Genomic DNA, 25390 nt, shown 5'->3' with positions numbered 1-25390 from the left:
ATGAAATCAGCAAAAAGAAAAATAAAAAGAGGCAAGAAACGAATGCGTTGGGGCAAAGACCGGGGACAAAGAGATAGGACTAGGTGCTTGGCTATTTTGTTTATTTGAAAATCTTTAGAAGCCAATAAAAGTGGAAACAATCACATGTGTGTGTGCGTGTGATTGTTCGTCCGAATTCCCGATAAAAAGTAAATTGGCCGCAGAACATTTGGCCAGCCTTTTAGGTGAGCAGCGCTTTCTGGCCATCCTTTCGACACTTTTGTGCTTGCGGTTAACTTGGCTGTATTTTGGGAACGGTTCGATTGTGAATTATAGCAGCAGGTGAAGTAATTTGCTTATTTATTGCACTTGCCAGACTTTTTCCCCGCATTCCAGATAATAGCTCTTCATCGATCAGGCCACTGACGCTCAACAGTACTGCTTCAAGATTGCCATGGCAACTCGAGCAGCTTGTCTGCATTTCTCCCGACCGGAGCTCTTTGACTTATTCACTTCAGTAGAGTGCAACAATGCAGGCTCTCGAATCGCTCGTCACTGGCACGTGCAGCAATCGTACTCGTATCTGAGCATATCTTTCGATTTTGAACAAATTGCAAAGCTTAAAGCGGAACGGCTTCACATTTAAAGCTATTGGGCTCTTGGGCTGCTGGAGTGCTGGACTGCTGGACTGCATTGTTGCCAGTTGAGTCGCACGCAAAGGCATTTTACATCACGTAGCTACAATGACATGAAATCATTTCCACGACCAAAATGCCTTTTAATGGCCAACATGCGAAGCAACCAGCCTGCTATGCGCTCCAAATTCATGTCAGCTACGTTATACAGAATCTATATAATTTATAGCACAAGCGCAATAGCAATAGCAATGGCAATGGCGATGGCAATGGCAAATTATGCGCCAGCAATTGCAGGCGACCAGCGCCCTCGAATTGGCTGGCAGCATTTTATGAGTAATTTTATTTTGCCACGCATTTTTATTGCAGCACAAAAATTATGATTGTTCGCTTTGTCGTCTGGGGTTCCCAGTGTTTACTTATGCTTTCTTATCCGTATATATTTGTACATAAAAAGAGGAAAACAACACGATACATAATACAAGTATAGACAACAAAACAAAAACAAAAAAAAAAAAAAAAAACAGAAACAAACAACAGCAACGATATTACGTGACAGTGACAAAGACAATGACAATGGGCTTGGGCGTGGAACGAGCAGCATCCTGTCATTTGCGTTGGCTCGCTTAAGTGTATGAGATGGGCAGTAAGGGACATTTTTATTGCAAATCATTTCAAATGCTGGAAATGGTAAAAGCAAAACCGCAACACAGACGGCAGACAGGCATGTCGCGTTCCTGTCTGCGATAGATCCTGCTAATCTAAATTTTAATTCACTTCATTACTTTGAGGTGGCAGGTAGATAATTGAATTTATATTTATGAGCCAGTACGGCCTATACTTTTAGTAGAAAATGTACTATTTAGCTTGTATTTATATAATAGTCGATTATTGGCGTTTAGATTAAATAGTAGATATAAATATATAGAAATACCCTTTAAGTTATCAAATAAAACAGAATAACTTGAGTATAAGATGCAATATAATGTTTAATGTGGGATATTCTTAAATTGAGATCAGTATTAAGGGAAATATGCCCACCTTAAAATGGAACTGAGTTGGATTTTTGAAGCTTTTCTTTTGATCGTGTGCATAAATCAAAATATTAATTTGTTGATTGCCAAGTTGAATCCACATGGATAACTTTTTAATATTATTAATGCTATAACTGAGGCCGATAAGTTTGATTTGATAAGAGTGCACATACAGGAAAATAGAAGGAGAGAAGTCATACAATTTTAAGATTTGCCGTAAATAGATGGAGCGCTTCTAGGTATAGAGACTGCCGTCCTAAAGCCAATTATAGGTCTCAATTATATAAAGTCGACCTCTTCTCCAACTACAACTGGGTAACTTATATAAAAGGTAAGTAGTCAGTCGATGCGACTACGCTAATCCACACCCTGTGCCAGGCAACCTCAGTTTCAACTCTAACGACGTCAAAGAATTTCGAGCCATATTGAAGCAGTTTGTCTGCATAGACCTAGTCCATTGTACATGCCTTCTAAGCGAAATGGTGGTGGAGGTAACCTAACCTAACTCATAGAGTATCTCTGTACGACCTTTGTTCTCAAGAGAGCTGAGCACGCTTTTAACAAATTTATTAACTGCATATCCAGGCAAAGGTTTTCACAACCGATACAGGTGATTATTAAAAAGAACGAATATTGAAGTTTGGAATTAAAATGTTTGAAATTAATGATTCATATACAGAATTTTGTTTCCCTATAAACATGTTTATTTAATTACTGTCTACTTTCAATGAATGTTTTCTTTAATGGGATTGCATTTCACAGCCGATACACGTGATTATTAAGAAGAACGATACTGAATATTAGAATCGGAATTTTTGAAATTAAATTATTTATTTATAGAGTTTTGTTTCCCTATGACAGCCAACGATATTTCGACTAGGCTATAATGATTAATGCTATCTGTGGAGAAACGCTTCGCAGCGGTATCCTTGAACATTTGAATGGAAAACACAAATCTTTAAATGTTTACATTCGGCATGCATTCTCCTTTTCGCTTCGCGCATTAGTATTTTCAGATTTTTGCTATAAAAGAGTGCTTGGCAGTAAGATATGTAAATTATATTATTTGTAAACTCACCTAGCTGAAAATTTCAATCAGCTTTAAGTATTAAAACAAAAACATCTCATATCCAGTATTGGGCCAGGAACTTTGTTCAGCGTTTAACTTATCATTAGGGCAATCAAAACTTTACCTGTCGCCTCTGGTTTTTGCACAATTTATGTCGTCTTATTCGGGCGAAATCAGATCTCAAACTTTTAAGCTCCACACAATTGAGTTTAATATGCATTAGTCGGATTCGCATGCAGAGGTGTGAACGCATTTTGCCTCACCAGTACTCTGGTCACACTTACTTATGTGGCTGTCGTCATGAACAGCATGAACGCAGAGCCGCAAAGTAGGCAACACATATTTTCACTTAGACATAAAGCTTAGGTCGAGCAAAATTTACGCAGAAATTGTCATGGACGGCCAACGGAAAAGTCTGTCTAATAGCGGCTTAGAAAAACTGAAGCTCTATTTAAGCATTGGCCAACTTTTAAACGAATTTACTTAGTCCGAAGAACACGCACATAGCCATGCAACATGCCAACTTTGTTGCTCTTGCTGCTTAATGACAAATCTGATTTATGTGACATTTGATAGCAGCAGAAGAAGCAGCAACATTCGCATGTGACCATTGCCTGGGCATTTGGCTTAATGGCATTTTCTTTTGTTGTCAGACGCACACATAAAACTGTGCAGGTGGGAAGGCTCAGTGGCAGGTAGGCATCTGGTCAGGCAGGGAGCCAATCTGCTCATTTGTGGCAATTTGTTAGAGATACGTAATACAAAGCGCCAAGAAAGCGCCGGTGTGCCACGATTACTTGTCTGGCTAATAAATTTTTCAACTAAGCTTTAGCTACTTATAATTTGTTTGGCTTTTGTCCTGTGCTTATCAAATGTGTTTATATTTTGGCAGCTTATTAGTGAGCCGAACGACAAGTCGAGGCTTAATTGTAAGTCTCTAGTAATGCTCACAAATAGTAGCTGTGGGCATGGCCCAAGAAATCGGTTAGATGGTACCTACCTTCCTAGGAATGACTTATGATCAGCAGCCTTCTAAAAGATCTGGCACACACAATATACTATAAGTTGGCGAATAATTATTGTAAATGTTAGAAAAGGAATAATAAGCTACAAAATCTATTTATACTATACTTCCAAATTATAATTTCCGGTTTTTTCCGGTTTTTTTAACTACATTAATAAGGAGCACTCATAAATTGTTCACAATACAGTCTTTAACTGACATTCAACAGTAGTTGTGAGAAGTCCATGTGCTGTTGTATGTATATCCATAGGCAGTCGTAGACAAGCTGTATCGGTCGCGTCCCATCTTTAGCAGTACAATTACACCAAACGAACTTGTTAAACAAATTAGTTTCATTATAAATAAACAATGCCATACTAAAATATTACATAAACAGAACTTGACCTTTTCAATCAATTTCAAACAGTAAAAGTCTCAGATCAAGTATGTCGTTACCTTAGGTCTACCGAGTCTCAGATCAAGAAAGTCGTTGTCTTAGGTCTACCGAAATTAAATCAATTAAGGTTGCTTAATGTTAATACCGATTATAAAAGCTCTGATGGAACCTTCGATTTTACATTTGGGTAACTCTCGAAAGGCAATGACAGATTCCGTTCACAATAATGACCACAATCTTCTATATTTTTTGTATTTCTAATCTTGAGTTTCAAATCAAATACATATTAAAAATAAGAGTTGTTGCAATATTTTAAAAATGACTAAGCTTCATATTTTATTTTTACAGGTAAATAATCTTTTAACAGTTATTACCAAATTTTAGTTAAAATTAAATTCAATTTTTTCAAACTCAGGAGGTTTGTTCAAATAGAAAAGCTACGACTACCGTACAAACAAAGTGCTAAACTCTTCAATTGTGATAGATTGTAGTAAGACAAAATAATCTTCGTATTTTGTAACACTTTCATTTAAATATGCACTCGTTCTTCTATGTTACACTCTGCTCATACTCTCTCTTTGCTCGAGTGCCAAATGTATTCTTGTTGCCCTTCTTTTTATCACAGTCGTTATTGTGTGTCGTTTCGCCCGCTGTCACGTACACACAGCACATTTTCACGTATTAGAAATATTTTTCAAAAATTACCCAATTTCCTAAGTCCTTTATTTGTACATACATATACTATGTGTACATACTTACCAAGCCTGTGGGCTATTAATATTAAAAGAAACAAAGCTCAGAAAATTCGACAGGCATGTCCAGGGAACTGCTTTTAATTGAAGTGTTTATAAGTGTTTATACAATTTGCGAAATAAATTCTGTACCTCGCTTTCAAATGCTTTTATCCTTTACTACTTCTTTATTAAAGCCATACGTATAAGAATCTGTTTAAGATCTAAAAGCAAATCCGACGGGGATGTTCAGGGTATGGCTTATAACTGAAGTGAGAACATACTTGTACATAAATACAATATGTACTTACAAATTTGCGAAACAAATTATTTTTTCGCTTTCAAAACTTTTTATCCTTTACAAAGTATTTATAAAAGCCAGAAAAAAATCTGTTGTAGTTTTCAAGTTTAAAACAAATCGGTCCCATTTTATGAAGGGGTTTTGGTAGCTCGCCAAACAAATACCGTAGGGCTGTGGATCCTTTTAAGAACAAGAAAAAAACACATTCTTAAGGGTACAAGGACAAACTTTGGATATGATTTCTTGTTAATGCAAAGACGTTCGATTTGATTTTGAAACAAATATTTTTTTATTATATCTTGGCTTTTGCTTGACGTTCGTTCATAATTTTTTTGATTTAACTTTACCATACATGTATTATATATAGTACACCGAATTAATTTATTTACAGAGTTTCTAGCTGCTGTTGCTTAAAGTTTGGTTTTTTAAATTCAAGTAAAATTATTTTATGGCATTTTGGTTTATTCAAGAGTTTGTTAGCAGCATGTTCGTTATGTTTAAAATGTATCGTATATATTTGTGAATGCATTTACTTTAATTTCTTGTTGTTATACATCTAAAATGTTCGTTTTAAAATACTCAAATAATTTATACTTATTTTTAGCACACGTATGGTTTCTACATATGAGCGCAATCTTGGCGCCATATTGATTTTGTTTTCGTTTTTTATTTTTAGTAATGTGTTTGGTAATTAAGATTATAGCTGCGACGTTAAATGAGACTTAAAAAGGTATAGTTTACATCGAATGCAAATTCATAAATGTGCTTATATTTATATTTATGTGTTTATACAACTAGGCTTAACAGTAAAAACTCGCCCGCATTCACAAATCCATTCACAATCCCATTCACATCGGAACTCACACTTGGCTGAACATTTGCGCAATTAGCATTTAAATGTTGGCTCATTGATATTTTATGTGTTAATTTGTCACTTATTATTAAAATTGGCGCGTTTTTGTATTTTGCTTTTGTTGCTGACATCTTAACACTAATTTAGTTTTCATTTGATTTTATTTACAAACGCATAAAATGGATATTTATGTGAAAAAGAATAAAACGCTCTTAATTTGCTTGCATTTGCACATTGTGCGAGATGGCGAAATAAAAGCAAATTAATTATATTGATAATTATAGTGGACAAAAAGCTATTCATGCAGCCCTCACGACGAGCTATTTACATTAAATTTTATATCAATCGAATTGTTCTTATTTTTCTTCTTTTTTTTCTTTCAATAATCCGTTAAGGCTTAATCACAATCATGTTTGCTATTGTTTTGCTTTTTGGTTTTTCTGCTCATCATTTCGCTGTTGACTTCTGCTATTGATGCTAAATTTGGCTAACTAAACTGTTCAGTTATTTCGTATTATTTCAACAGTTTGCGATTTGTCAGTGGGCAGCGCTGGACTTTCGTTTGGAAAATAAATGAAATAACATGGAATGTTTTTAGAAGTTGCTTTTGTTTTGCTAAATAAAGAATTGTACACAATAGCTGTGTATGTTGCGCTTTTCCAGACAAACAATTGATCTTTACATACACACGTACGCAGTATATTTCAAAAGATTGTTTTCATAAAGTTGTGATTTAATACATATACTTTAATTTAGTTTACGTACACATAAAAACTTTGGCAATTTATAAATTTACGATATGTTTTTGTTAGTTTTAAGACTTTTCAACAGTCACCAGCGTTTAAATACTACATTTGATTAGATTTTCCATTTCTTATTGCATATTAAAATTATGTGTTCATCGCTTTTTGTTCTCTTCTTTTTTATTTTTTATTTGATCGTACACATATTATGTATTTAAGACAAGAATTTAATTATTGGCAAGTGCGCAAAAACCGTACAAGTACATATCTGCTCAGAAAAAACGGAATAGTATTTTGTAATTAAAACAACAACTGAATTATTAATTGACTAATTGTGTATGTTTTTTTAATGCAAAAATGAATACGTCTCATTATATTTTTGCATGAATGCGTTGAATTAAAACAGAATGCCCTTCAGGTCAAGTATTACAGATTATCAGAAATAATCTAAAGGAAAAAATCGAATTGATATAATTGCGGGGTCATTTCCATAATAACTTATTAGTGGAACACAAATACTCTCAATTAAAAAATGAATTTGTATAAGCTGCAGTGAAACTTTAATGTCCAATTAGCCATTAAACAAAAATAATTATGCGAGTGCGTTATTAAAAAATTGATGTTTTATACGATTAATTACGGCCCTCTTATTTTGCGCACTTATCAGTATTAAATTGTAATTATTTTTACATGTTTTTGCAAATGCTACACAATTATTGTTAAACTATTAATTACTTGTTTATTTATTTAAATGCACTTAGCTACAGAATTCTTACAACTACATTTACTTCATTGTTTAAACTCGTAGGTCTCCTGCACTGAACATGCTTTTGTTTTGCTTTTGAATTATTTCTCTTACTTCTCTCCCAATTTGTTTAATGCTCAATATTTTTTGTTTCTATAAAACACGAGAAAGTTATCGACTTGCTTCGTCGGTCTGTATTGAGTGTTGATGCTTATAAATAAATTAATAACATACACATATTAAACATTAACTATTTACAGTGATTTTTTGTTTGCTTGTTGAAAATGAGCTCAACAATTCTTTTGTGTACTTTTAATGAATAATATTTTTTTGCTTATTGTTGTTGCAGCTAAAAACATGCTCGTTACTTGCAATGACATTTAGGTTTTGTTCAACAACGTTTTTTTTTTATACAATGCGTGGCGCTTAGCTATAAATAATTTAATTTAAGTATAGTATAGTCAAGTTTAAATACGTTCCATTTATACAAATTATATCCAAGAAAGCTTTTGTTGTTAACGGCATGCATGTAAATAAAGAAGCTGATTTTCACGCGAACATTATCGATTTCGATCCCAACAGCTGAACTCTGTTGGGAAATGGGCGGGGAAGAAGGTGTGGCTGTGACTGCGGCTGCGGCTGCGACTGCGACTGCGATTCTGCTATTTAGTGCAGCTACCGTGCAGTCAACAGCATGCTCTGCTGCCGCTCTGTCACCGAGGACGCTGCTGCTCGGCTCCCTCCGATCGAACTCCTCAGATACCAGGATTGCTGCAGGGTCTTGCGTAACATTTGCTTTAACGCGGCCAGCAACTCAACTACAACGCGCTTTTCAACTTCCCCAATTGCGACATCATCGTCATCGTCACTTTTCTTATTTTCATGATCGTCATCAACAACAATGTTTTCATCATCATTAACATTTGGATGACCTTTAACCGCTTTGACCTTGCGCTTGCCGTGCGTATGCGAGGTGGCCGCGGACGTGGACGCGGTCAGCTGCTGGACCCGCCAACAGCCGCCGGCCAAGGTGGCCGCCGTGGCCAGCGCAAGCAGCAGCAGCGCACTTGGCGCACGGGAGGCCAGAAGCGAATCCGTTTTGCTGGCTGCATTTGTTTGAATGAAAAACGATAAGATTTTTGTAACAAATTGTTCGCGGTATGACATACCTTGAACGGGATCGGCGCGTGAGTTGCTGGCGTAGACGGTTTCGCGGGACTCGAGCACGGGCGCCTTTTGGGGGCGGTCCCCCTCGACGGACTCCTCGTTGCTGCGCCAGTAGAACGTCGAGAGTGAGGCGACGCACTGTTGGAATATAGATGGAGACATCATGAGTCGCAATCGTGCTTGGTCAGTTGCAAATAACTTGGGATTGTTAATAATTGCAAACTAATATCAATAGCAATTTGATAATCAAATGTTTTTGAAATTGTATTGCAATGAATGTAGAGAATTAGTGCTAAATAGTGGAGTTGTACAAAATAAAAATAAAATAGACTCGAGTTGCCTAGAGAATAGGACCCTCTGCCTTGCATATACTAGTACAGGCGTTTTTCCAGATGGACACGTTTCCATCGAAATATACCGTCTTGCTGAACTTTTGTATGATGTCTGCAAAGACATGCCGGTTTCTCCGTCTAACATATATTGCAACACCAATATCTTGTCTTATTAAATAAATTGCTCCCTAGAGCCTCATTAATTTCTATAATTGTGGGTTAATCAGTCCATCAGTGCAAAAACACTATTTGTAGTACAATCTTTTTATTTATGAAATGATGTTAAATGTATTAGCTTCTTCAAAGTATAATAGGAGAATTTTAAAATATATATACTATATGTATATATTATTTTAATCATTTTTCGTTGTTAGTTAGTTTTTTTTTAGTAAGGTAGGCAGGTCTTTGATATTATTGTTGGTTTTCGATGTTCTTTTCGCGAAGAGTAGAAATGTTTCTATCTTGCGTTTGTTTGCGAGAACATGTTCGACAATGGATGGCAATATTGGTACGAATATCATTTGTAAAGAATAGTAAATACATGTCGAATTTATCAAAGAATTTTTCCCCTAGTTTATTAAATGCCTTCAAAATACGTCATCATTGTGGAAGATGTGAAGATTAAAACAACAAATATTTGCGAAATAAAGCATTGCAAAATTTACTCATTTTGTTGCATTTCTGCTGACGAGCAGGTTCGACGAGCAGATTCGCTCGTAGATGGCATTCCAACGACTACAAATTCTCTCTTTTTTCGACTGAAAGTCATTATGACTGATAAATAGATATGCGTTTTGTAACTCTGGAACATTGTGTGTAAATTAAAGGCAAGTCTTAATTTCTGTACCTTTGCAGTTTGTAATGGTGTTGAGGACATTTCTTATCTTCTGACCCTTCAAATGCTGATAAAAACACTAATGTAACATTAAGAGGGAAAATTAAAAGTCCTCATTGCATGACATTACAAATGATGAAATAATAATTATTTACACTTTTAATGTAATTTTTGATGATTTATATCTAGTAATATCTTAGCTTTTGAAAGTGATTAAAGTGTTTTCAGTATTGAATATTATTATGTACTTTTATTAACAATCCCAAGCCAATTATTGTACGTACCTTCAACTTCATGTCGCCATTACGGAAATGATGCTGCTCCACGCGAAATTGAAGACCAAGCACGGAGGTTTCCAAGCCCTCTCGACCCGATATAATGGTATCGTACTTGCGTATCTGATTTGAGTCAGCAGCTTCCCCATTGACAAACCACGATAGATTAACGGCCGGCTTGGAGCGTCCTGCGGTGCAGTTGATTCTCACCCAGTCGCCGATTTGATAGCGCGGACGACCGCCGCTTATTTTGGGCGGCCCCTGATCCGGCAGAGCTGCAAGGAAATAAAGGCGCGTTAGCACTGGCTATCGACTGTCCGAAGCTGAGATGTATAGGAGTAGGTGGGCGTTTGTATGGCCTCTAACGAAATCAAGCTGTGCAAAATTTAATTTACGGCTAGTTGCTGGGTCCTTTGGCCAGGAACGAGCCCAGCAATGCTGCAATAAACCAAACCCACAACAACAAAGTCGCGCTGTCTGCCAACGGAAATTCAATAAAAGTTCGAGTTGTTGATGTACTGACAGGCGGGCTGTTAAAATATAGCAACAACAAAAAAACCAAAAAAAAAACGAGAAAAACAGAAGACCGGCAAACAAAAAAAAAAAAACAAAAAACAAAAATGCAGAACTATGCGACGGAAACGGAAATGGTTTTTTACAATAGAGCCAAGGCAGCTGCGGCATATGCTCGCAGTTTGCTGCGCTTGTTGTTGCTGCAGCTTTTAAAAACTTTGATTGAAAGCCAAACAGTCAACACACAATATGAGCAACATACACACACACACACACTAAAAACTAAAGCGACCAAAACAAAAGCGCTCGAAACAAAGACAAAAGCGTTAGCAGTTTTCAGTTAACCGTTCCCTGTTCCGGGTTTGCCTTCTTGCCCTGCCTTGGAGGTTGGGGGCGTTCCCCAAAGTTTATAATTGAACAATTGAAATGTGAGCGTCAGTGCCCAAAGTGCAGCTCACATCCTGCTCCAAAATTTGGGCACGTGTGACCGTGAGAATGACAGCCGAAGCACTTTAACTTTAAGCTGTTTGGAAAATGTTTGCTTGTTTCGCTTCTTGCCAACTTGCCCGCCTGCCCCCTACCAGTCTGTCTGCCGGTCTGTCAGTTATTGTGTTTGCATTTGAAGTTTGCTGTGGCATCTTGAAGTTTTGGATGGCCTAAGGAAACTGTTCTTCCCCAGTTGGACTAATGCCAGGTACAGCGACAGCTGAAGAATTAAGTGAAGCGTGTGTAGAAGCTGAGCTTGCTGCTCCATCCACATAGCAGCTGCGGGACATGTTGAGGTACAGGGTGCGCCATCTTTTATGTCGGTATGTAAACATTGAATATCTTTGAAAATAAATAACCGATTCTCAAGTATGAGATATTTTTATTTAATGTGGTTCTGTACAATTTCTTGAACTGAGGGTTTCAACACTGGTCTACTCGACTCAATCGGTTCACTAATGACAAAGTTATTCAATATTTACATACCGACATAAAAGATGGCGCACCCTGTACTTCCCCCATAATATGGGCATGAAATCAAGTGAAGTTTGTCAATTAGACTGTTTCCTTCTTTTGGGGCGGCTAACAAAATAAACTTCACAATGAGCTTAGAGAAGTTCCCTTTCTCATATAGGAGTATGTAAGTATGTAGAAAAGAATATTAAATTAATCTGCGATTAAACTTGAATTATAACAAGTCAACAAGTGTTCATTAATATGCCGATTATTCACCTTAATAGTGCAATTATATCAATACTCTATTGCAATAATAATTCTGGAACATTCGTTTCAAAAACGAATATTTCTTTAAGTAAATATAATAAAAATCTATAATGGGTTGGAAAGATAATTGAATTTGTACCACTCTTGTTGGGTTATATATTAGGTATGTATATTTAATGAAAAGAAAATGCACCAATATTTTGGAAAATTAAATAAAAAAAAGTAATTTGTTTTCTCTATGCTTTCTTTTAATTTTTTTAACATATTTCCCTTTGAATCATTTCCTATCAAGCTAGATAACTGCAACTTTGTGATATTTAAAAGTGATCCACACTATATAATTGGAAGTATTTAGAATATGCAATTCTGTGATTTCCTTACTATCATTCTATTTCACAACAATAATGTAAACGCTTATAATAATGTGTACTCAATAAATATATAATAATAAATATTTCAATAATTTAATTAATAATATATGTAGCTCAGGCGCTGTATGTCTATAAGTCACGGTATTATACATACAAGTATATTCTTATTATGCAACAGCTAAGCATTCGGCGCTAACAATGCCACAAATTAGATGTCGCACCATGCAGTTCTTCAAAACGTAGCTCGCGACTTTGTGTCAACTTTCAGTGGCTTGCTTAGTCAGGTCGCTGTGGCAAGTGTGAGTGGCAGAGCCGCAACAAAGCGCACACATACTTTCTAATTAGAATTATACGTTTTCGCTTGACTTTGATAAAGTGCGCACACACACCCACCCACAGACAGACAAACACACACCCACAGACAGACACACACACGTACACTTAACCAATAAAAGCACACCAACGCGCAATAGGCAATGGGCAATAGTATTGCCCGTAAGCAGTGAGCTAAAATACTTACACACAACAACCATGTCGCCATGCTCGGTGACCGTTTGAAATGATGGCGCCTCGCCGGATACCTCGCACCGGAAACGACCCGCCGACTGCAGATTGACGTTGCGCAGCGTTACAATAGCGTCGCTCGAGTTGTGCAACTGCAATTAAAAATTGTTGAATGAGTAAAGCACGGAAAATAAACGAAAAATAAAAGAACAGAAAAAGGGGGAAGGGGGGCCAAAACAAAAACTCAAGGAATGCAACGAAAAGTAGCAGAAAGTTTTGAACACCACGTAGGCAAAAAGAGGAGGCAGCGGGAGACGAGTCTGCCATGCAGTTGGCAGCCTCAATGGCCGCCCAGCCGACCGGCCGACCAGCCGACCGGCCGACCGGCCGACCAGCCGACCGACCGAGTCCTGATGATAGACAGCAAGAGTCAGCCATCCAGCCACTTCGGACGTTAATGTAACGTAATTGCTTTTGAAAACTGCCGCATGCTGCGAAGCGGTCCTCCTTTTAAATGCTTTTTAAATGCTTGTTGGCCAACTTAAAGTTGCACGACGGCACTTTAAGGGTCACTCGACCAAACACTCTGCTCTAACTGAGCCCCTCATGTGGGCTTGTCGTTTGGTCAAAGCTCTCGCAAATATTTCACTCGAACTTAAAGCCATTAAGTCGAAATGGCCAGGGATGCAAAATTGTTTTCAGCGACCTACAGGTAAGTACTGGTTAGGTCCATACACAGCATTAGTAAACCATTTCAACAAATTTGGGAAACTTAAAAGTCGATTTGAATTTATTATTGAGTTGAACTGCGGGTTGATTTTAAATATTTGGCTCCCAGGTCTTCTAGAAGATTCACTCTAATGGGAACTCTTTGAAAACAACCTCATTGTTTCAAATTGATTTGCGTCCCTGGTCGCAACAGTGGGGTAAGGTATGTGGTAAATGGGTCCGTTTACTGGTGTATCTGTTTATCTAAGGAGTGAGAGAGCGATGGAGAGGGGCTACGGAAAGTGCACTTTGTTATCTTATATTGCGCATTTTTCGCTTTCATTGTGGCCTGCCTGTTGTTGTTGTTGTTGCTGCTGCTGTTGCTGTTGTTTTAACCTAATTTATAGTTACCACACTGTGGGGCATACCGGCTAAGGTAAACCTCACGTCTAAGCCCCAAACTATTTCCAACTGCAATAAAACAACACAGCGGCAGCAACAACACCACACAGCAACAAAGCAAAAGTTGCTCGCAGCCGTTCGGTCTGCTCTGGCCACATCCCTAGCTCCGTCAGGGAGCTGCCAGTCAGTCACTCAAATCGATTATGCTAAAACAATATCCGCCAATGGAGTTGGATATAACCATTAAGTTCGTACGCGGCATGTATGCGCAACCATTTCGGGCATACTCGTACGTGGATGCATAGACAGCCGGGAAGCGGATGGCCAGACGGAGGGGGGGCGAGCAGAAGGAGCCCGCAGACGCATGACCAAAGTAGTTATCGCACTCGGGCATCTCCTGCAACATGTTCCGTGTGCCTTGCACGCGCTCCTTTTTATCTGCAGCACAACATCAAAGTTTAAAAGCAGCTCCGGCAACGGCAACGGCAGTCAGTGGGAAGAGCCGCCGTCAACCACACCGACAGCACCACCAAAGCCTTCACCATTGGCAGGACACTCAAAAATCATGTGGCCGGGCGGGTGTTGTTATAGCGCGCATTATAGACACGTTCAGTGTGTGTCCGGCCACGCCTCCGCAGTTCCCTGAATGCGCAAGACCAGACAACGAAAAGCGCAACTTGAACAATTTATTGCATTCAAACTTCAGCAACTCCCTCACCAATCTGCGAGTGGGGTTCTAAGAATAATTGGAGCTCAGTCTTTACACTGAACTCATCTGAACCGTGGAAAATAAAGAGACTTCTCTTTGCTATTCCTGCAAATGAGTTAGATTTCATGAAAATTTATCTAAAAGAATTCATTGATCGGTAATTTGCAGAACAGCGCAGATAAAACAAAACACCAATAGAACGCTATTAAGGGATTCTCCTATGTTGTAAGTGTTTATTGTTTTCTGTGGTGGTAAAAATTTAAAGGTTAGATTTTCGAATGCAGCTTCCCATTGAACATCTGACAGATGAAATACTATACACGTATTTGTCTTATCTGAAGTATGTATGTCAGAATATATGTTGAAAATATATCGATTTAAAAAGGCCAATGCTCATGAATAGGTAATATTAATAGGAAATAATTAATCCGCAAGTTTAATTAACAAATTGAATGATTGTCCACGATGGACTCTCTGCTAATACAAAAAATCCTTACATTTCTTACATACAAGGGCGTAAGCATACGTATTATTATTTTAACGCATCGCACATTATTTAAACCAAATTTTAATTTTGCTTGGCCCCCTTTAGAAAAAGCTGCGTACGCCCTTCTTAACAAATTGTGCATTTGGTCATCCATTGTCATAGTTTGTATAACAACACGATCTATATGAAATTTTGCTTCAATATTGTTATAAACAAATAGTTGATCATACAGGATCCCTTAGAATATCGTTCATATAACAGGAATAAAATACAGTGATCGGACAGGTGGATCTTGGAATAGTTTAGAGCTATTGTTGAGCTCTACTACTGTTCATAGACAGACGGACTGGCGAGCATAACTTTTCAGTGAAGGAATAAAAGTAGTTCTACAAACTTTTGATACAACCCTCCTGAATACATATTCTACATACAAGTACATATATGTACTTACATATGTGTGTACTTATAGACAATGAGTCCTCGCATAGTTCTGCACATAGCGAGCAGATTCACTTTTTCGGCAGCCGATTAGTGACGCGCTCTTCACATACCACACACACACACATACATATCTTCGTACATATGTATAGTATGTACGTGTGTGCGTGCCTGACTGACTGACTGACTGAATAACTGACTGACTGCCGGGCCAAATGCTGGTGCCTCACGTGCTTATCTCGAACTCAGCGTACAAGTTCGACACCAACGCTGGAAGGCAGCAGGTAGCATGCCAGTCATGAGCACGCAACTTGCTTGCTACGGGCTACCATTTTTTTTTTAGTTTTTTTCTTTTTGTAGAGCAACCGGTTAACGTGCAGCGCATTTTACGTGCCAAAGTTTTGTGCCAAAAATAATGGAGCAGCGCCTCTTTAGTTGGTTCAACTCAGTTGGCGTTCTCAACTTAGGCCAGGGCGTTAGAATAGATAAGAGTTAGTTGTCTATCAAGCTACAGTTACCTCGCCAGCTAAAGCTAAATATAGTAAGTCGATAAAAGTAATTCTAAATGCAATAAGCCAAGGTATTCATTTTTTGCCTACATTAGTATTACAGCAAACAAAGTTAATCAGTTTTGTAATCATGTCTTTTGATTAATAGTCAATGCTCTGGTTTAGCGAGCGGTTCAGTGCCTGTTATTATATACAATGGATTCTATAAAAAGGGGCATACTTAACGCAACTGCGATATAAGAGGAATACAAAAATTCTAGTTCAATGCAATTATCTATTTCATTAAGCATCCCGCTATTCTTTTGAGCAATTTATACTTTCCTTCCTTTCTTTATGTAATCTGGAATGGTTCACTGACTAATTGTTTTTGGTATATTAAAAAGGAAAAACTGTTGAAGCTGCCATTGGCATAGTGCTCTCGCATTGAATATCCAGTTGGATATTGGATTATATAATTACTGTAAAACTCAGTGAATTTAACAGCTACATTATTTGTTCGTTTCCCACAGTTTATATCTTAGTAATTGCAAAAACTAAGCAGACAAGCACGCGCATTATCTACACCACAGCCGGGTGATAAATATCTTGGCTGCTGTAGACTACACGCCCGAAAATCCAAACCAACGGGTGCATTGGCAGACATCGGGCAGGCATCATCCGCAAAGTATGCAGCGTTGTTTTAATGTGAGATTTACTACGAAACGCACTCACATGCGCATATATACGTGCAGGAGAAAGCAGACAATACCTCGAGTTAGTGGCTCTGACACTCTCGTATACACACTGTGAAATAATTCAGCGGTACGCGTCCTTAGCTGGCATTAAACTCTATTTTAAAACCTTTACTGTCTCGAATGTAACTTAACATGCAGTTTGGCTGACAAATTGTTTGAAATAATCATTCAACGCTTAAGCTGGCCAATGAAAATTTCGGATACCTTTTACCAAATTTGTGCTCTAAAAGCGATCAGAATATAAAATTGTTACTATTTATTTGTGAGTATTCATAATTTTGTGTTGATACCCAATACAATACTCTCACAACATTTCTATTTTTGTTTCTTAGTTACTTTTGAGAGTTTTACGAAGTGAGAACATCTTTCGTCCGCTGAGTACTGAGTAGCAGTAGCAGTCACACTTTTTACATAATCATTAATAATATATGACTTTTTGTAGGGTACTCACATCAACGGCAACACCTGGCAGCAGAAATGTTTGCGCCGGCGGCATATCCCTGGGCACATAGCGATAAAACTCGTTGCCATCCTTGTACCATTTGACCGAATAGAGCGCCTCGCCATCCAGATTGTAGAGGCATTCCAACTGCGTTGCGGAGCCCTTAATCACGTAATTTGGTATTCGCACCTCGACCAAACGGAGGCCGGCTGTGAAATCTGCAATGAGATGGAGTGGAGAAGTGGAGAAAGTGGCTGAGCAATCGGTTTACTTGATTCGGGAGAATTGTGTGCAGATTTAATCTTTAATGCTAGACCATGATTGATTTATGTTTTTACAAATTGCCTGCTCCGCATAATGGGCACTTATGTTGTTACTTTTTTATTTTTTTAATTAATTAATTATAAAAGTTTGTTTGGGGCTGTTGTTGCTGGGCTACATAAATGTCAGGCCCATGGCCAAATGACTGATTGCCCTTTAGTGTTGTTGTTTGCTGCTGCTGCTGCTGCTACTGCTGCTGGTGCTGGTGTTGCTGTTGCTGACGCATAAAATTCTGCACAATTTATGTATATTTAATATAATTTATAATAACATTTTATCGGGCAGCGCACGTCAGGGCTGCTGACTATTTTTAATTTACAAAAGTGGCCAACGGTCAGCAGCTGCATGAAGGCTATTCAAAGGGACAACGTAGGAAATTCGATTAATAAGTCAACATGACTACATTGAATGACATGGATGCGCGGTTTTGGCCTTCAACATGATTGAGTGCCCGATTTATACGTTTGTGCGTGTATGTTTGTGAATACTCATATGATGGGGTCGTATGAGTGCCTTTGTGCTTGACTGAGCATTAAACTTGTAGCTTCTGCTCCTCTTCAAACACTCCGAAGATGCTGATGGTCCTCTTCTTGTTGTTTTTGTTGTTGTTGTTGTTTCTGCTACTCGACTTGTGTAACGTTTTACGGCAAACTTGTTTATTGTCAATATTGACAATGATACAAGCGCACATCGGTTAGAGGGGCGAGAAGGCTCTTCGGTGCGTGTCTTACAATATTACAGCGCCTGTGGCTGTCAGACACAAACATACTGACAGACGCTCGCACATATACAAATGGTTGCTCACTCTGCTAGTCGTCCTCCCAGTCGTAGCAGCCACCAATCGTTGCACATTACAAGTGTAATAAAATGTGAAAGGATGTTATTGTATACACAGCCAGGAAGACAGCGAGACATCTGCACTGCTGACTGACTTACTGACAACTGACTCCGCCTGTCCTCAGAGAGACACTACGGCGCCGGGGCAGCAGGTGGGGCAGCAACGTTAGAAAAATGGGATTGCAATTGTTGCACATCAAAAAGAGTAAGCTGCATAGATGTCATGCCTTTCGGCAATAAGTATTACATAAGAGTACACATAAATATAACTCATACGCATTATGGGATTGCAATAAAATTTTGATTTTGAAAACAAAGCATTTTTGTAATACTCTCCTTTTGCGAAACTCTTTATCTACACTTTTCAATATTGCAATTCTACCATAGTTGCTTTTAATTAAAATTTCCCCTGATACCTGAGTAGTTTTTTTTGAGCGTTCGGATCAAGCTGTAAAAAATCTTCTATCTTTATCGGCAGTCTTAATCAATGTATGATCTTCCTACATGGAAGAATCGCACCACTCCGTCACATTCTGTCGACTATGTATTTTGTAAGTTAGTTTAGAGAGTTGTTCCATGCATGTGTGCGTTTAATATACGTAGACATAGTATGTTTGTGTACACTTCAAATACTTGAGGAGTTTCTTGGCGATGCAAAAATAGAGTAATAAAAAGAAAATATTCAAAAATATACAAAACTTTCGTTGCTGACGCTATTTGTTTGCTCTCAAAAGTGAATTTAGTTTGAACTTGCAGCTGCAGCACCACAGCAAAGAAAACGTACGAGAAGGAGGAGCGAAAGAAGGATGGGGGGAGGGAAAGAATACGAGAGAAACACTCATTAATTCTGCTTAAGAGAATGCGCAGTCAAGGAAGCACAACTAAAGTTCTGCCTGGTAATGTAAGTAACTTTGTCATTTGGGCGCTGACACGCCCACATGCGCATCAGACACACACACACACACACCCACACACTGACGGAATGGGTAGATGGAATTAATATGCTCATGCTGCGACCGCTGCCAAGCGAAAAATCAATTTCCCCTGCCATGCAACAAGCCCAGCTCCTGATATTCTGGCGTCTCTTCGGTGTGTTCGAAGCCTCTTCCACAACTTTTTCTTGGGGGAAAAGTTTCCTGCAGTCGATGCTGATGCTGATGCCACTCGGCGGCAGGCTTTTATACTTTATTGGGGTTAAGTGATTAAATTTGCACACCAAAAAAAAAAAAAAAAAAAAAAGAAAACATGAAGAAATACGTTTAAAAGGCAGCAGCAGTGGCGGCAAAAAGTAACGGCCCAAGAAAAACTTCAGCACGTATGAGTTGTCATTGTTCTCACACACACACACTTACGCACATACTTGCACAGTGCGCATAATTGCTGCGTAGTCAGAACATTGTTGTCCTTCATTTTGTCTGCTGCATACTTTGCGGCGCTGTGATTTTATTATGCTGATTATGAAGAAGTTTGACACACACGGCCAAAAGAAAACTTTTATCTTATTACTCGCTTTCTCACACATTAGTGTGCCTTTGGACGAGCTGAGCATGAGTTGAGTTGAGCGAGCGGCTGACAAGTGACAAATCAAATTTCCCCACATGGTGCCGACAAGGAGAAATCGCAGAACTTTCTGCAAAGTTGCCGACGGCAACACATTCAATCTGCATTGCCAAATTGTGTGCCTTTGAATGGTAATTTAGTTTTTGTCGGCTACGTACGATTTTTCAGGACCTATCCATTTTTCAAACCATTCCTGCTGTCCAGTAAATGTCGGACAAATGTGCGCCCTCGGCCACTTGTTTAAGCTATCAGGCAGCGGCTGATAAACATAGGACCCGGCCATGACCCCGCCAACTGCATGTGATACCTTATTGCTCGTTCATTTTTGGTCTTTGGCTTTGGCTTTGGACTCTGGGCTGCGGACTGTGGCAGGCCCTGGCAGTGGTCGTGCCTGTGAATGTGGCCGTAGCCGACGTTGATGCTGATACAGACACTGGGGCGGCTTTGGGCTTAATATCCGTTGCCATTTTCGTTGGTTTATTAGTAGTTCGAGTTGCCTGCCAGCCATCCTGTTCAGTGCTGTCCTCTTTTGCCCGGTTCTATGCTAAAGTTGTTGCTGTTCCTATGGCCGGACAAAAGAAGCTGTTTGCTTATGTAAATGTCTGCATATGAGTATACCCTGCCTGACATTCCCCTCCCCTGCCTGCTGGCAGCTAAACAATGCCCTTTATGTTGTTCACATGTGTAAGAGTGCGTGTATGTGCTTGTGCAGTTGTCCGCCTTGGCTGTTGCCTATTGCCCGAGGTAGCAATATTTGTTTTCTTGCTTTCATCATTTGCATATAATGGAGCTGTAAAAGTTCATAAGATGTCCGTTTGGCCGACTCCGGCTACGGCACTGGCACTGGCATTGGCTCCGGCTTCAGCTTTGGACTTGGCCCTAGCTCCTGCTTTACATGTGAAAGGATGCCACTGCTGTTGCTCGCTCTCGACTCATAAGAGCAGCCTGCATACGAAAATCGCAGAATTTAATAAACGAAAAATGCATTATTGTATGCATTTGATTTACAAGTTTTCACACTGGGCATGCATAGACAATGCGCAATTGATTTCCTTCTAATATTGGATGAAACTGACAAAATCACAAACTATTAAACATGGGCCAATTGGAATGGCAAGGAATAAAAACTACAACATGCAACAAGTAACTTATATTTCCATAAAAATACGCTTTAATAGCAGAACACGATCAATTCTTCCTCGGAATACGGTAACTACCCAGTGAGAATATCCAAAAGATCAAAAGTTGTAGTTGGATTACTGGCCGCTGTAAATAGCCCTAACACCCGAAAGCGACTGCACAGAAGCTGTTCACCAAATTAGAAATGCTGTTGTTGGCGCTATGCTAGCTCATGAGAGAGAACAGTGAGAGAGAGAGAGAGAGAGAGAATGAGAGAGATAATCAATCCCTGCTATGCGCAGACAGCTTTACAGTATGTTACCGATTACTTCCATACATGTTATTGTACAGAAGCGGAGAGCCAAACAAAATTCGTTAACATAAAATTAATTAAGACTATGGTAGCTAGACTATGCTGAACTGCCTTAAGAATTGGAAAATGTTTCATTTTTCATTGCACATCAGGAAATATATGCTAAAGAAACAAATATTCACAGACAGAGATGAAAACTATCACATGGTTTTATTCTGGGGAATACAATAATGTTTATTCTCTTCTGAAAAGTTATTTACCATTGCAATCTAATTATAATTAATTTGGCTAGGAAAGGATTCTGGATAATTGAAAGTTGTAATTTTAAGAAATTAAAGAATTTCATGGTATGAATACAATATAAGTTAAATGCAAAACCGCCGCTAAACGTTCCTGGTCGTAATACTAGGGTATAATTATTTTGCTCATATTTTATTTTAGGATTCACCCATTTGGATAGATATTGAAGAGCAGATTTACTTTTTAAAATTACATACATGTGCAAAGTTTAGTTTATGAAGATTTTTAATTGTGGGCAGAATTAAGTTAACTCTGTAGCGCAGGAATGTATGGGAAATGGAAAACTACAAAAAAAGTTTTGCGGTGAAATATTGAAGCGTTTATTCAAACAGACGGACGGACAGGCCTAGAGCAAATTATCTGTTTGGGGGATCTACCTTCTGCCTCTTACATTAATTTCTATACCCTTTTAGTATATTTCATTTCACCCAAATCTGGCAAATGTAGCAAAATCGGAATATGTTGCCCATGTGTTAAAAATTATATACATTTTTCCATTCACACAGAGGAAATGTTCCCTCATTAGGTCCTGAATATGAAACACCAGTTTTATGGTCTGCCTCATCACGCCTTCGGAAAATGAAAAAATATTTGACTGCGGCTACTCACACTATTGACATCCGCCTATATTCACAAACAAACAGCAGCACCGGCCAGCCCCAATGGCCGCCAATTGTGATGGCGGGCGATTCGAGCGCCCAGTATTGGGAAGTCCTGGACGGGAATGACCGCCCAGGCGTTGCTGGAAAAATGAGAAAATATTCGAGTTTGGCTTTTGCGCTTTCCGGACGCATTTTCCCTCATTTCGTCTGACTTTAATTTGCGTGGATAGACGGACTGTGCGGCCACAGGGCGTGGCAAGCGCAACAATTACTTCAGCGCTCCCGAGGGTAACATCAAAAAAGGCAAAATGAGAGCACAGCTCCGGCACAATAGCAAAAACAAAGCACACAAAATTATATAATGTATAGAAAATGAAAAGAAAACAAGCGAGTGCCTAAGTAGTGTCCGCCGGGGCCCCAGTGGGACAGTAGCTTGAACTGGGGGGTCAAGCTGGTCATGTTTTTTCTGCACTGCAATGTGTATGTATGTATAGTATAGATGAATGTTTGTGTGTGTGGGCGTATCACTGTGCAAACGTTTGTTTAAAATGTATATTGCATTAATAATAAATTGCGTAACTTAGTAGCTGCATGATAAGATAATTGTTTGGGGCTTACATCTAGATAGGGAACAAATTATAATTAAGACGGGACAGAATGCACATAAAGTAGGTGGTCTAGTTCATGATTCATACAAGTATGAAAACATAGAGGGACCACAGGGATTAGAATTTTCCTTGTGTGTGCTTCATTATAAGATGAAAGAAGAATAGTTGGCTGATAACACTTTTACATTTTTAAACTTAATATGAAAGTGATAAATCGTGTTTGTGTAACTAGAATGTGTTCTTTTCTTAAAAGCTCATGCTTCTAAATATTCTGGAACGTTTTAATTACATACTCATTAAAAATTAAATCATAGGAGTATTGAGGAGCTAAAACAGTTGATCATAATACTACCCGGGATCTTGGAATGATTTCTTTCGTGGTATTATACTGACTAATTTTATTTACATGTTTGCCGAAGCATTTTTGGCTGAATTTCAATAGAAAGTTTTTCTTACTCCATACCATACATCGTTCTATTTATCGTTAAACCATGATTTACGCTCATTATTTGCTTTTCTCCCACCCACAATCGCGCACACACATCACATCCATATCCACACACACACACACACACACGCACACACACGCCTTCGCAGAGACTATGTGCAATTGTTTGTGTATGGCAATTTTCCCACACATCAATGCCAACAGTGCGGCAACAACAGCAACGGCAACAGCCAGACATGCCGCCATTTATGTAACGCAATTATATTCATTAGTGTGCACACCCACATACACACATACGCACTCACACACTCACACACACACAAACCACACACGTCAAAGCCACGCTCAAAACCGAATTGTTGCTTTTGTAAAGCACCGCAGTCTGGGGCCTGCGTACATGTGTGTGTGTGTGTGTGTGTGTATGTGTATGTGATTGTATTTTTATTTAATATGTAGTTGTGTTCGTGTGTGTGTGTGTGTGTGTGTGTGCTTATTTGTTTAGCTTTTTTCGCTTTCTGGTTTGTTTTGGGGTGGTGTCTGTAATTTGCTCTTTATTGAGATGTTGTTTATTTACCGAGCAATTTGTATTCATTGTGCGCACGTCGCCTCCCTCCTCGCTTTATCTCTGCTCGGGCAAGGAAGCACAAGGCTCGCATTACACCATGAATCTAGGAATAGCAAACTATCTGCCTGGAATACATATACAATCCAGACTTTTATGTGCTTGACCGCCTGCCCTGAAAGTTATAGTTTCCGCAACTCATTTCGCTGTTTGTCGAATTGATTTTTATGCGTTGGCAGGTTTTCTTTGCGAGAAAAACTTTTTCAAGACGCAGGAACTGTGGCACATGTTGGCCAAGAGTTTTGCGTATTTAAGCACAAAATAATTGTTTCGCCTTCATCTTCTACTGGTTTGCATGGAAAGCGCCGTTCCCGATCATTGAAAGGCTGGTTAATTTATTTGCAATTAGTTGAGTTTTTGCAAGGTCAGATATCAGGCGGGCAGGCACCAGGGTCTACGCATTCATTAGGCATTCCGTCCACACCGGCGTCCACCTTAATTAGCGAGCGCTGTTGCCAGCCCCTAGAATTTATGTGCAAATAGGAGCTCTCCTAGGTGCAGAGCTAACTTTACCAAGCCATGTAATATGCATCTACACGTATGTTCGAGTACACTCGTATATCCAAGTGTGCAGAGAAGAAAGAATAACAAATTTTTCGGTGAACTTAACTTGCAATAGGATCCAAAAGGCGAAAATTGAGGCAACCCCACAATTGTTGCTTGGCGTTGGGCACGTCGCCTGCAGCTTTGCCAGCAACATTTTGCTAATGGAGCTTAAAATTTATGTAAGCCATTGTCATTGTGTGTGTATGTGTGTGTGTGTGTGTGTGTGTGTGTGTGTGTGTGTGTGTGTGTGTGTGTGTGTGGCCCCATGTCATGCATGCATAAGTGCGGTGTGCAGTCTACCTAAAACATATTGCATACTTTTGTGCATGCAAGCTGAAAATTAAAAGCGCTTACGTTCGCACAACCCAAAACCGAATGAAGAGTGAAACCAATGTAAATGAAGTTGTCTTCCAGCGCACAAACAAACAGACAACCAGACAACCAGTGGCATATCCACATCCACAGACAGACGGACAGACGGACACACGGACACAGGGACATAGAGACAATGCGATAACACACACAAAACTGTGCTTAACTGGCATTTGGAATTTAGTTTTTGTGTTTTAAGCTTTGACGTTTCTTCGAATAGAAACTTCAGCATCGAATTCATTTGCAAATGCATATTATAGAAACTTTAATTAATGAAGACTAAGGCAACTGTGCAAATTGTTTCTTTTAAGTTCTAGTTAGTCAGCTAAATAAAATTTAACTTTATTGATTTATTAATTTAACAAGAAAATTTAAATTACAAAAAGACAAAAGTGTCTTTGACTCTAAAAAAGAAGGAAGGGATTCAGACCCCACCAAGTCTACATATGAATTTCCGATAATTTCAATTTCAAAAAATAAGCAAAATCTTTTTCTTGTTGCAATTTTAGTTTTTGGCTAGCTTTTCATTCTTCTTATTTATAATTGCTTCTTGGATATCAAAAAATTGATTGCGATTGATAATAGACAGATGATAGTAAATGCTGAGGCAACACTTT

General features: G+C 38.7%; 1 protein-coding gene across 1 annotated transcript in view; it reads right to left on the bottom strand.

Annotated features, from left to right (window-relative positions):
• Positions 1–8165: 8165 nt before the first annotated feature.
• The window catches only part of LOC115630762, a 104948-nt gene continuing 87723 nt past the window's right edge, over positions 8166–25390 (bottom strand). The window contains exons 3-8 of the mRNA XM_030527417.1: positions 17135–17343; positions 12713–12848; positions 10109–10374; positions 8660–8795; positions 8412–8596; positions 8166–8363 (exon numbers count right to left, since the gene is read on the bottom strand). Of these exons, the coding sequence (XP_030383277.1) occupies positions 8166–8363; positions 8412–8596; positions 8660–8795; positions 10109–10374; positions 12713–12848; positions 17135–17343 (1130 nt within the window). The remainder of the gene's footprint in view (positions 8364–8411; positions 8597–8659; positions 8796–10108; positions 10375–12712; positions 12849–17134; positions 17344–25390) is intronic.

Source organism: Scaptodrosophila lebanonensis, unplaced genomic scaffold, assembly GCF_003285725.1.
Source record: "Scaptodrosophila lebanonensis strain 11010-0011.00,11010-0021.00 unplaced genomic scaffold, SlebRS2 tig00001410-arrow-pilon, whole genome shotgun sequence".
Lineage (NCBI taxonomy): Eukaryota > Metazoa > Arthropoda > Insecta > Diptera > Drosophilidae > Scaptodrosophila > Scaptodrosophila lebanonensis.
This window is presented reverse-complemented; position numbering and strand designations above follow the sequence as displayed.